This window comes from Microcaecilia unicolor, chromosome 3 (assembly GCF_901765095.1).
Source record: "Microcaecilia unicolor chromosome 3, aMicUni1.1, whole genome shotgun sequence".
NCBI classification, from domain to species: domain Eukaryota; kingdom Metazoa; phylum Chordata; class Amphibia; order Gymnophiona; family Siphonopidae; genus Microcaecilia; species Microcaecilia unicolor.
The window spans coordinates 510,116,501-510,129,500 of NC_044033.1; the positions used below are offsets into that span (position 1 = coordinate 510,116,501).

Genomic DNA, 13,000 nt, shown 5'->3' on the forward strand with positions numbered 1-13,000 from the left:
GTAAGCATATATACACAAAAATTATGGAGGTAGACGTCAAGCTGCATTATGGCTATAACGTGCATTATTTGCCCCTTAGCTTGTGTTAAGGGGCAGCAAAACAAATTATATTACCAAAGGGCATAGTGTTTTAGTTACCATCAGATCTATGGTAGTGAGATGCAAAAGACTGATAGTTTATTAAATACTTATTATACTGCTTTTAAAACAATGTACAGCAAAGCCGTGTACAATTCATAGAACTATTAGTAACAGAAAGGAACATCACAATCGTGATAGGGCAGGAAAGACCTTCGCCAAAGCAAAACAAGAAAGTCTAAAATCTGGCAACCAACTTATTTTATTTTTGTTACATTTGTACCCTGCGCTTTCCCACTCATGGCAGGCTCAATGCGGCTTACATGGGGCAATGGAGGGTTAAGTGACTTGCCCAGAGTCACAAGGAGCTGCCTGTGCCTGAAGTGGGAATCAAACTCAGTTCCTCATGACCAAAGTCCACCACCCTAACCACTAGGCCACTCCTCCACTGTTGCTACTATTTGAGATTCTACATGGAATGTTGCTATTCCACTAGCAACATTCCATGTAGAAGTCGGCCCTTGCAGATCACCAATGTGGCTGCGCAGGCTTCTGCTTCTGTGAGTCTGATGTCCTGCATGTACGTGCAGGACGTCAGACTCACAGAAACAGAAGCCTGCGCGGCCACATTGGTGATCTGCAAGGGCTGACTTCTACATGGAATGTTGCTAGTGGAATAGCAACATTCCATGTAGAATCTCAAATAGTAGCAACAGTGGAGGAGTGGCCTAGTGGTTAGGGTGGTGGACTTTGGTCCTGTGAACTGAGGAACTGAGTTCGATTCCCACTTCAGGCACAGGCAGCTCCTTGTGACTTTGGGCAAGTCACTTAACCCTCCATTGCCCCATGTAAACCGCATTGAGCCTGCCATGAGTGGGAAAGCGCGGGGTACAAATGTAACAAAAATAAAATAGATACTATTGGAGATTCTACATGGAATGTTGCTACTATTGGAGATTCTACATGGAATGTTGCTATTCCACTAGCAACATTCCATGTAGAAGGCTGCGCAGGCTTCTGTTTCTGTGAGTCTGACGTCCTGTGAGTCGGATGTCAGACTAGAGAGTTGCACGGGGACAGAAATCCTACCCATCCCCGCCCGTCCCTGCTGGAATCTTACCCGTCCCCACCCATCCCCGCAAAAATTAAAACCATCCCCACCCGTCCCCGCAAGAATTAAAACCATCCCCACCCGTCCCCGCAAGAATTTAATAGTACATAAAAGAAAGTTCCAGTCAGCTCCCTTTCTGGATTTGAGCCACAGCACTGTAGGCAAGGAAGGAATAGAAGTTGGAACTTGGAACACTCTGGTGCGCACATGTAAGATTTGTCTCTGATTCACTGGCAGTGTGTGCTGAGGATGAGTCCATTCACGCCACATGCACGCGCCAGTAGGTCAGGTGACATCTGATTCTCGTGCCTGTGTCAGAGCTGAGGTCTGTGCACCAGCCTGGGAGCAAAGAGGATTAACAGTAACATAGTAAGTGACAGCAAATAGACCTGAACGGTCCATCCACTCTGCCCAATAGTCACACTCATGATCAATTCATCATTAAATCAACGAGTGTGATATTATATACTTGATTATGGTCTTTCTTTCGTGTTTCTGGAACAAAGACCACAGGAGTCTATCTGGCCCCATCCTTATGTTCCAACTGCTGGAGTTGCCATCGAAGCCCACTCCAGCCTATTCATGTTCTTATTTGTGGGACACAGACCATAAAAGTCTGTCCAGCACTGTCCTCATGTTCCAGCCACTGAAGTTGCTGTCTAAGCCCTTTCCAGCCCATCCTACACCAGATTGCCATGTATAAGACACAGACCATACAAGTCTGCCAGGTATCAGCTCTAGTTCATCACAGCCAGAGTCGCCATCTAAGTGTCACTTGACATATCCACACACATGCAGCCATTTAAGGTTAGCACGCCTTTTTGAATTCCGTCATCATTTGTGACTCTACCACCTCCTTAATGGAAGACTTTCCACATTTATGCTGTTAAAGCAAGGAAGAAGAGGAGGAAGAGACAGCACTCAAATAAATTGGTATTCGGTAGATGAGAGGCTGGTGCAGGTGCAGCTTACACTTCCACGGGAAGCCCACAGAACTGGTTCCATCCCCGCGGGAACCCCGCAGGAACTGCCTCCGTCCCCGCGGGAACCCCGCAGAACTGCTTCCATCCCCGCGGGAACCCCGCAGGAACTGCCTCCGTCCCCGCGGGAATCCCGCGGGTTCCGCGGGATTCCCGCGGGAACGGAAGCCGTGCAGCTCTCTACGTCAGACTCACAGAAGCAGAAGCCTGCGCGGCCACATTGGTGATCTGCAAGGGCCGACTTCTACATGGAATGTTGCTAGTGGAATAGCAACATTCATCCAAGATGGCGTTTGTGAAGGTCGCATGAACGCCAGCTCCTGCTGCCCGTTGCGAAATTTCTAGCGGAGAACTTACCTATCTTATAATGGGTAAGAGAAAGGGGAAGCTTGGAACACCCTGCTCCACGGGTCAGGCGAATCCCCTAACCGCTCGTCAAATGACGCTTGAGCAGTCGGGTCTGGTTGTTCAGAGGACTCAAGCCGGCGCTTCGAGCGGTCCAACGGAGATCTTGGACCTTAGTACAGAGGGAGTGTCATTGAGCCCCCCTCTGAGGATAACCCCCTTGAGACCCGGAGGAATTCTGTTGGCGACGGCGAACCAGCCGACGGCGGTATCCGGAAGTGTGACCCCTGCGGCTGGCAGTGGAGACCCCGTTGCTACTTCGTCTCCGATCGGAACATCGCAGGCAGGCTTGATGCCGAAGGCCTCTCAGCCTGCATGGAATCGGGACGAATCCTCTGTGGGAAATCGGGAGATAGTGAAACCAGCGGTTATCACCATGGACTCCATTTGGGAGGCAATTCAAGGGCTAAACGCCACGCTACTCCAAGTAGCAGGTTCTTTGGAGAAGCTATCACAGGCTCAGATTGAGACATCCGGAAAGGTAACCGAGCAAACATCTAGGGTGGACTCCATTGAAACTGAGGTAATCTCTAACAAGAACTTTATTCAAGCTATAATGAAGGATAATAACGTTCAAAAGAAAAAAATTGAATATATGGAGAATCAGCAAAGGAGAAATAATCTTCGGTTTTTGAACTTCCCCAAGTCCCCACTAATTCCTGCCAAAGAGATGTTAAAAAAGTATTTCATTGAAATTCTGGGGATTCCCTCAGAAGCTTTTCCTCCATTAACTCGAGTTCTCTACATCTCTGGGGCAGGTAAGGGGATAATTTCCTCCCCTCAGCTAAATTTAACACAGTTCCTTGAAAATTCAATGGAGGTTATCACAGAGAGGACGACACTCCTAGTAGCTTTTGCTCTGGAACTGGACCGCAACAATATTTTTAGGTTGTTTTTCCGCCATATTTCCACACCTTTTTTGGGTTCGAAAATCCAGGTATTTCCTGATCTCTCTCGAGAGACACAAAGAAAAAGGAGAGATTTTTTATTATTAAAAACAAGGGTCCTACAATTAGGTGGGACCTTTAATCTCAAGTTTCCATGTAAATGCTGTATTTCCTTACAATCAACTAATTATATTTTTTTCGAACCTGAAAAACTTAAAACATATATTGCTAGCAAAGAGTAATTTGGCGTTAACTTGAATTGTAATTATCGGCTGCCCTGACTTGTGTTCTTGCCCTTTCCTGTTAAACTTTCTTATATATTTTGAATTTATAAGTGTACCTATATCTTGGATCAATAATATGTGGTCTAATATAATATATTGTTTTTCCTTTTCTTTTCCTTTCCTTTCTTGATATATGTCTATGAAAATTAGACTTTTGTAATGCCATTTATGTTTATGATGTAAATGTAATGAAAAATTTAATAAACAGAATATTAAAAAAAAAAAAAAAAAAGGAATAGCAACATTCCATGTAGAATCTCAAATAGTAGCAACAGTGGAGGAGTGGCCTAGTGGTTAGGGTGTGGTGGACTTTGGTCCTGAGGAACTGAGTTCGATTCCCACTTCAGGCACAGGCAGCTCCTTGTGACTCTGGGCAAGTCACTTAACCCACCATTGCCCCAGGTACAAATAAGTACCTGTATACAATATGTAAGCGGCATTGAACCTGCTATGAGTGGGAAAGCGCGGGGTACAAATGTAACAAAAATAAAAACATAAAAAATGAATGTCCAAATCCTGATTTTATGACTCTGGGTTCATGAACTTCTAAAACAGAAGAACGTCCATAAACCTAAAAATGGAAGTTCGTAGCCCTTTTCAGAAGGAGAGTGAACATGTATGTCCCAAATGGTGGACACGGGGATCTAGACCTATTATCTGGGACACCTAAGGGACCCTTTTACAAAGGCACGCTAAGAAATGGCCTGCGGTAGCGTAGATGTGTGTTTTGGGTACGCGCAGAATCATTTTTCAGCGCACCTGTAAAAGAAATGCCTTTTAAAAATTTTTGCCAAAAAATATACGTGCAGCAAAATGAAAATTGCCGCGTGTCCGTTTTGGGTCTGAGACTTTACCGCCAGCCATTGACCTAGCGGTAAAGTCTCATGCTCTAACCAGGCGGTAATGACCTACTCGCGTCAAATGCCACTTGGCGCGCATCCGATATTTTTCAGACATGAGTATCGGGCGTGCACCAAAAATGAAATTACCGCAAGAGCCACAAGGTAGCCAGGTGGTAACTCCATTTTGGTGCGCGTTGGGCGCGCATAGACGCTTACGCGGCTTAGTAAAAGGGCCCCTAAGCGTCAAAAAAGTACTCCTGTTGAGCAGCGCTCCACTGGAGGAATTAGGGGCGTTTACCTCCTTAATCCTCCAGTGGTTGATGTCTGCCCCCTCCCCCCAAAAGAATGTTTGTTTCTGAAATGGCTGCTATAAACTTTTATGTTCCAGGACATAAATGTTGGCATTTCATAATATGTACATCCATGTACCGTCACAAGGATATTCGTGCTCCAGTTTTGCTCCACTCGTATTTTAGATGTTCATTTTTCTAAAATGGACATCTCTGCTGCACATAGCTGGTGCATAAATGTCGATTTGACTATCCAGCTTATTTTTGAAAGAGATCGCCGGCCATCTTCCGACACAAATCGGGAGATGGTCGGCGATCTCCTGAAGTCAGCCAAATCGGTATAATCGAAAGCCGATTTTGGCCGGCTTCAACTGCGTTCCGTTGCGGGGCCGGCAAAAGTTCAAGGGGCTGTGTCAGCACGGTAGCAAAGGCAGGACGGGGGCGTGTGTTGAGATGGCCGGCTTCGCCCGATAATGGAAAAAAGAAAGCTGGCCCTGACGAGCATTTGGCCGACCTTTACTTGGTCCCTTTTTTCAGGTCCCAGTCCCAAAAAAGTGCCCGAACTGACCAGATGACCATCGGAGGGAATCGGGGATCACCTCCCCTGACTCCCCCCAGTGGTCACTAACCCCCTCCCATCCTCAAAAAAACAACTTTAAAAACTTTTTTTGCCAGCCTCAAATATCATACTCAGGTCCATCACAGCAATATACAGGTCCCTGGAGCAGTTTTAGTGGGCGCAGTGGACTTCAGGCAGGCGGACCCAGGCTCACCCCCCCCTACCTGTTACACTTGTGGTGGAAAATGGGAGCCCTTCAAAACCCACCCGAAACCCACTGTATCCACATGTAGGTGCCCCCTTCACCCCGTAGGGCTATGGTAGTGGTGTATAGTTGTGGGGAGTGGGTTTTGGGAGGCTCAGCACCCAAGGTAAGGGAGCTATGCACCTGGGAGCTATTTTTATTTTTTACTTTTTAGAAGTGCCCCCTAGGGTGACCGGTTGGTATCCTGGCATGTGAGGGGGGACCAGTGCCCTACGAATCCTGGCCCCTCCCATGACCAAATGCCTTGGATTTGGCCGGGTTTGAGATGGCCGGCTTCGGTTTCCATATGGGCAAAAACCGAGGCCGGCCATCTCAAACCCGGCCATCTCTGACATTTGGGCGGCCCCAACCGTACTATCGAAAAAAAAGATGGCCGGCCATCTTTTTTGAAAATACGGTTGGCTCTTCCCACTTGCGGAGCCGGCCATGGAGATGGCCGGCGCCATTCGAAAATGCCCCTCTATGTATTTTAGAACAGGCTCCATGTTGGCAGATCCTGTTCTGAGATACCATCAGAACTTGAGATATCCTGACCTAGACGTGTCAAGTCCTGTTTGTCCATTCTTTCTAAAGTACCGCTCTTGATCGCATGTTTGAATCACTAATTGAGAGGATCATTTTATTACTGTGCATTTGGGTAACTTCCTCAGATGCGCATGCTTTGAAAATTGCACCAGAATGCATGTACATTTATACTTGCTGTTGGTATGCAGAAATATTTTGGAGTTGAATTATACAAAGACGCTCAAGTTTTCAAATGTGTGCATATAATTTGCAAACTGTAATCCCATCCCCCGAAGACCTCTTCATGGAGTGGGTGAGCTTATGGGTAAACTTAAATGTATATCGGCTGTATGTGTACAAGAGTTCCCTCATACTGAGTGGACATGTTTGTAACAGGCTATTTTTCTTCATAAAATAGTGCTTTCCCAATGCAGTTCTTTTGAAAATTATCCACCCTGTCTTAGCTGAAGTACTTTTTAAAAAATTTGTGGTATATTTGCCCCCACCTACTCTATCTTTCATTAGAAGGGTTTGATGGTTCTTAAATTCACTAAAATAGAAACTGTAATCGGTATAGATTTTGTTTTTATTGTTATTGAATATCTCCCATGAATCGGTGGTGGGAGGCAGGGATAGTGCTGGGCAGACTTATACGGTCTGTGCCAGAGCCGGTGGTGGGAGGCGGGGCTGGTGATTGGGAGGCGGGGATAGTGCTGGGCAGACTTATACGGTCTGTGCCAGAGCCGGTGGTGGGAGGCGGGGCTGGTGATTGGGAGGCGGGGATAGTGCTGGGCAGACTTATACGGTCTGTGCCAGAGCTGGTGGTGGGAGGCGGGGCTGGTGAATGGGAGGCGGGGATAGTGCTGGGCAGACTTATACGGTCTGTGCCAGAGCCGGTGGTGGGAGGCGGGGCTGGTGATTGGGAGGCGGGGATAGTGCTGGGCAGACTTATACGGTCTGTGCCAGAGCTGGTGGTGGGAGGTGGGGCTGGTGGTTGGCAGGCGGGGATAGTGCTGGGCAGACTTGTACGGTCTGTGCCAGAGCCGGTGGTTGGGAGGCTGGGCTGGTGGTTGGGAGGCGGGGACAGTGCTGGGCAGACTTATACGGTCTGTGCCAGAGCCGGTGGTGGGAGGCGGGGCTGGTGATTGGGAGGCGGGGATAGTGCTGGGCAGACTTATACGGTCTGTGCCAGAGCTGGTGGTGGGAGGCGGGGCTGGTGATTGGGAGGCGGGGATAGTGCTGGGCAGACTTATACGGTCTGTGCCAGAGCCGGTGGTGGGAGGCGGGGCTGGTGATTGGGAGGCGGGGATAGTGCTGGGCAGACTTATACGGTCTGTGCCAGAGCCGGTGGTGGGAGGCGGGGCTGGTGATTGGGAGGCGGGGATAGTGCTGGGCAGACTTATACGGTCTGTGCCAGAGCTGGTGGTGGGAGGTGGGGCTGGTGGTTGGGAGGCGGGGATAGTGCTGGGCAGACTTGTACGGTCTGTGCCAGAGCCGGTGGTTGGGAGGCTGGGCTGGTGGTTGGGAGGCGGGGATAGTGCTGGGCAGACTTATACGGTCTGTGCCAGAGCTGGTGGTTGGGAGGCGGGGATAGTGCTGGGCAGACTTATACGGTCTGTGCCAGAGCTGGTGGTGGGAGGCGGGGCTGGTGGTTGGGAGGCGGGGATAGTGCTGGGCAGACTTATACGGTCTGTGCCAGAGCCTATGGTTGGGAGGCGGGGCTGGTGGTTGGGAGGCAGGGATAGTGCTGGGCAGACTTATACGGTCTGTGCCAGAGCCAGTGGTTGGGAGGCGGGGATAGTGCTGGGCAGACTTATACGGTCTGTGCCAGAGCTGGTGGTGGGAGGCGGGACTGGAGGTTGGGAGGCAGGGATAGTGCTGGGCAGACTTATACGGTCTGTGCCAGAGCTGGTGGTGGGAGGCGGGGCTGGTGGTTGGGAGGCAGGGATAGTGCTGGGCAGACTTATACGGTCTGTGCCAGAGCTGGTGGTTGGGAGGCGGGGATAGTGCTGGGCAGACTTATACGGTCTGTGCCAGAGCTGGTGGTGGGAAGCAGGACTGGAGGTTGGGAGGCGGGGATAGTGCTGGGCAGACTTATACGGTCTGTGCCAGAGCTGGTGGTGGGAGGCGGGGCTGGTGGTTGGGAGGCGGGGATAGTGCTGGGCAGACTTATACGGTCTGTGCCAGAGCTGGTGGTTGGGAGGCGGGGATAGTGCTGGGCAGACTTATACGGTCTGTGCCAGAGCTGGTGGTGGGAGGCGGGGCTGGTGGTTGGGAGGCAGGGATAGTGCTGGGCAGACTTATACGGTCTGTGCCAGAGCTGGTGGTGGGAAGCAGGACTGGAGGTTGGGAGGCGGGGATAGTGCTGGGCAGACTTATACGGTCTGTGCCAGAGCTGGTGGTGGGAGGCGGGACTGGAGGTTGGGAGGCAGGGATAGTGCTGGGCAGACTTATCCGGTCTGTGCCAGAGCTGGTGGTTGGGAGGCGGGGATAGTGCTGGGCAGACTTATACGGTCTGTGCCAGAGCCGGTGGTGGGAGGCGGGGCTGGTGGTTGGGAGGCGGGGATAGTGCTGGGCAGACTTATACGGTCTGTGCCAGAGCCGGTGGTTGGGAGGCGGGGATAGTGCTGGGCAGACTTATACGGTCTGTGCCAGAGCTGGTGGTGGGAGGCGGGGCTGGTGGTTGGGAGGCGGGGATAGTGCTGGGCAGACTTATACGGTCTGTGCCAGAGCTGGTGGTTGGGAGGCGGGGCTGGTGGTTGGGAGGCGGGGATAGTGCTGGGCAGACTTATACGGTCTGTGCCAGAGCTGGTGGTTGGGAGGCGGGGCTGGTGGTTGGGAGGCGGGGATAGTGCTGGGCAGACTTATACGGTCTGTGCCAGAGCTGGTGGTGGGAGGCGGGGCTGGTGGTTGGGAGGCGGGGATAGTGCTGGGCAGACTTATAAGGTCTGTGCCAGAGCCGGTGGTTGGGAGGCGGGGATAGTGGTGGGCAGACTTATACGGTCTGTGCCAGAGCTGGTGGTGGGAAGCAGGACTGGAGGTTGGGAGGCGGGGATAGTGCTGGGCAGACTTATACGGTCTGTGCCAGAGCTGGTGGTGGGAGGCGGGGCTGGTGGTTGGGAGGCGGGGATAGTGCTGGGCAGACTTATACGGTCTGTGCCAGAGCTGGTGGTTGGGAGGCGGGGCTGGTGGTTGGGAGGCGGGGATAGTGCTGGGCAGACTTATACGGTCTGTGCCAGAGCTGGTGGTTGGGAGGCGGGGCTGGTGGTGTGGGAGGCGGGGATAGTGCTGGGCAGACTTATACAGTCTGTGCCCTGAAGAACATAGGTACAAATCAAAGTAGGGTATACACAAAATTAGCACATATGATTTATCTTGTTGGGCAGACTGGATGGACCGTGCAGGTCTTTTTCTGCCGTCATCTACTATGCTACTATGTTACCCACCTTGGACTTAAGCTTTGGAATTCTTTGCCACCCCACCCACATCAGACTTCATCCCACCCTCCCTCCCTCAGATTACGTCCTTATTGAAGACTTGCCTTTTCCAGGTGGCCTTTGAGCCTCCAACTGCCTAACCTTCCTTTTTCCTTCTTTTCTCCTTCTTTTCCTCTTGCTTTTATTGTTTTTTTATTCCTTGTCGTAACACCTTCTTTTAACCTTTGCAGATTTTATTGTTACTTTGTAAACGGCGTATTTGCCATTTTCCTGCCTTTTAGTAGTAGTATCAAGTTCCTGCAAATAAATAAAAATAAATATTGGTTCTTTGTCATGATTATTTAAATTTCCATTAGGTATTTCACATGGGCAGACGAACAGTGACATTGAAGCATTGTATCAGGCTTATCATCACATCGATCAGTCCTTGGGGGAGACAAACCAGGAACTACTAAATTTTAATACAGCGGAAGAGTTGGTTCAAGATGTTCTAAATTCTGCTGAAATATTTGGAAAAATTGTCAGTACTGCTGAGTCCGGTAAGTTGTTTTTTTTTCACACATGACTTATAAGTAAAATAGGGCCTCTTTTTGCTACCCTTTCCAACCCGATGGAAATTAGAAAGAATTATACAAAAGGGAATGAGAATTTGTTTGGGGGCAAAATAATTCTCCCAAAATTTAACAGAATGAAATGAACTGACAATGTATGTATCTCCTGCATTTAGGCATGAACATTTACACCAGCTGTATGGCTAGTGTACGTGTTCGCACCTAACCACGTAAGCGTGTATATATCCAGTTACACTAGTATTCTGTAAAGAAATGTCGGAGCCTACATTCCTTTATACAAGTACCTGGCAAAATCCCAGAACAGTAAAACAGATTTCATGCTGCTTATCCTAGAAATAAGCAGTGGATTTTCCCACATCCATCTTAATAATGGCTTATGGACTTTTCTTTTAGGAAATTAGCCAAATCTTTTTTAAACCCTGCTAAGCTAACTGCTTTTACCACATTTTCTGGTAATGAATTCCCGAGTTTAATTACATATTGAGTGAAGAAATACTTAGCTTTGATTTGAGCATCTAATGGGAAAGCCAACTCAGCGGAGTCTAATAAAAAAATATAATGGCATAATTGCCAGTAGGCGAGAGAGTCTCATGATTCCATTACACCTCTGGCGTGCCAATCCACCTAAGAAAGCATTGTGCTCCCCTCTCCCAAAACCTGTTTAAGTAAGAACACACCCTTCAGTGCCCAGCATTGAAAACTAGCATTATCAACTCCAAGAGAAAAATGTAAATTACCCTGAATAGGTATTTGATTAGATGTCTCTGGATTCCCACTCAGAAGCACCACCAGATATGGCCAGGTGTTCCTCAGGGAACACTCCGATGCAAATATGAAGGCAAAGAACTGAGGGGGCTATGCAAGAGAGAATTAATATGCCGGGGGCAATGGAAATCTGCTTCATATGTGCTATTGGTATAACTGTGCTCTTCAAGAAGCCAATCCCCAAGATGACTGAGTATTTCTGGAGATCTGAGAGTCTCATGCCCACCCCACTTTCAGGAACCTTGTATATATTTAAACAATGTTTTAGGTTTCTTGCCACTCCAGCAAAACCTTGACAACAGCTTCTGCAGGGGGAGTGTATGTGGGTTTCAACAGTTTAAGAGGTAACAGCTATAATATGTAAAGTCTTTTAGGGAATAAAATCATATTAAAAAGATAAATCCTACCATGTACAGAAACAGGAAAAGGCATCCATCTATCCCAACATTCCCTAGTATGGTCCAACAAAATTGGCAGATTAATCTCATGAAGCAAAGCAATTCTAAAAGGTAACTGAATCCCCCAGATATTGAAAAGAAGTAGTCTCCCACTGCAGAGGAAAAGGGCCCTCCCAAAACCTTCTCACAGACTCCATAGTTGGCAGGGCCAAGGATTTCCCCAAGTTCAATTTAAAGCCTGAGAAGTCACCATATTCAGCAAAACTCTCCATAAGCGCTATCAGAGATGCCTGGGGTTCCACAATATGAACTGAAAGGTCATCCACAAAAGCAGAAAGTTTAAATTCTTGGGAACCCATTCTCATGCCTCTGAAATCCAGGTTATCCACAATCTCTCGAATTAATGAGAGAACAAACAAAGGGAGACAAAGGGCATCCCTGATGCATGCCTCTCTGTACTACTGCTACTAGTTATCATTTCTAAAGCGCTACTAGACGTACACAGCGCTGTACACTTGAACATGAAGAGACAGTCCCTGCTCGACAGAGCTTACAATCTAATTAGGACAGACAAACAGGACAAATAAGAGATAAGGGAATATTAAAGTGAGGATGATAAAATAAGGGTTCTGAACAAGTGAATAAGGGTCAGGAGTTAAAAGCAGCATCAAAAAGGTGGGTTTTTAGCTTAGATTTGAAGATGGTAAGAGATGGAGCTTGACGTACCGGCTCAGGAAGTCTATTCCAGGTATATGATGCAGCAAGATAAAAGGAACGGAGTCTGGAGTTAGCAGTGGAGGAGAAGGGTGCAGATAAGAGAGATTTACCCAGAGAATGGAGTTCCCGGGGAAGAGTGTAGGGAGAGATCAGAGTGGAGAGGTACTGAGGAGCTGCAGAGTGAATGCACTTATAGGTCAATAAGAGGAGTTTGAACTATATGCGGAAACGGATAGGAAGCCAGTGAAGTGACTTGAGGAGACGGCTAATATGAGCATAACGACCCTGGCGGAATATAAGTCGTGCGGTAGAATTTTGAACAGTTTGAAGAGGAGAGAGATGACTAAGTCGGAGACCTGTTAGAAGCAAGTTGCAATAGTCTGAGCGAGAGGTGATAAGAGTGTGGATAAGCCTGTATGTCAGAAGATTGAGAGCAAAATCCCATTCACCCATATTATCACCCAAGGTGACTTATATAGGGCTCTAACTGTGTCTATACCATGCTTACCCAATGTGGCAAATCAAAAAGATTTCTGCCACTTAAACATTAGTATTTTATAAATATACATAGGCATGTAGTGGAGACAGTGCATGCAAATCTAGCTCATGAATATTCATTGCGGGTATCCTGAAAACCTGACTGGCTGGGGTGCCTCCAGGACCAAGTTTGGGAACCACTGCCCTAAGGGCATAGTTTGTAACTGGATATCTATGTGGAAAGGCTTTAAAGATGCATATTTTAAATTTATTTTATTAAGGCCAATCTGGATATCAGTACAAAAAAATAATTAAAAAAAAAACCACCTAATAAAAAGGAGAAAAGCATAAGTTCTAACCCAAAATAATCTGCCCTATACTTCATCATAAAATACTGTAGAAATTGGACCATCAGAACAGTAAGCTTGT

General features: G+C 48.1%; 1 protein-coding gene across 1 annotated transcript in view; it reads left to right on the plus strand.

The window, feature by feature from the left end:
• CEP162 (centrosomal protein 162) overlaps window positions 1-13,000 on the plus strand; it is a 261,158-nt gene that overhangs the window by 77,253 nt on the left and 170,905 nt on the right. Inside the window, exon 11 of the mRNA XM_030199137.1 lies at window positions 9,999-10,181. Coding sequence (XP_030054997.1) covers window positions 9,999-10,181 — 183 coding nt within the window. The remainder of the gene's footprint in view (window positions 1-9,998; window positions 10,182-13,000) is intronic.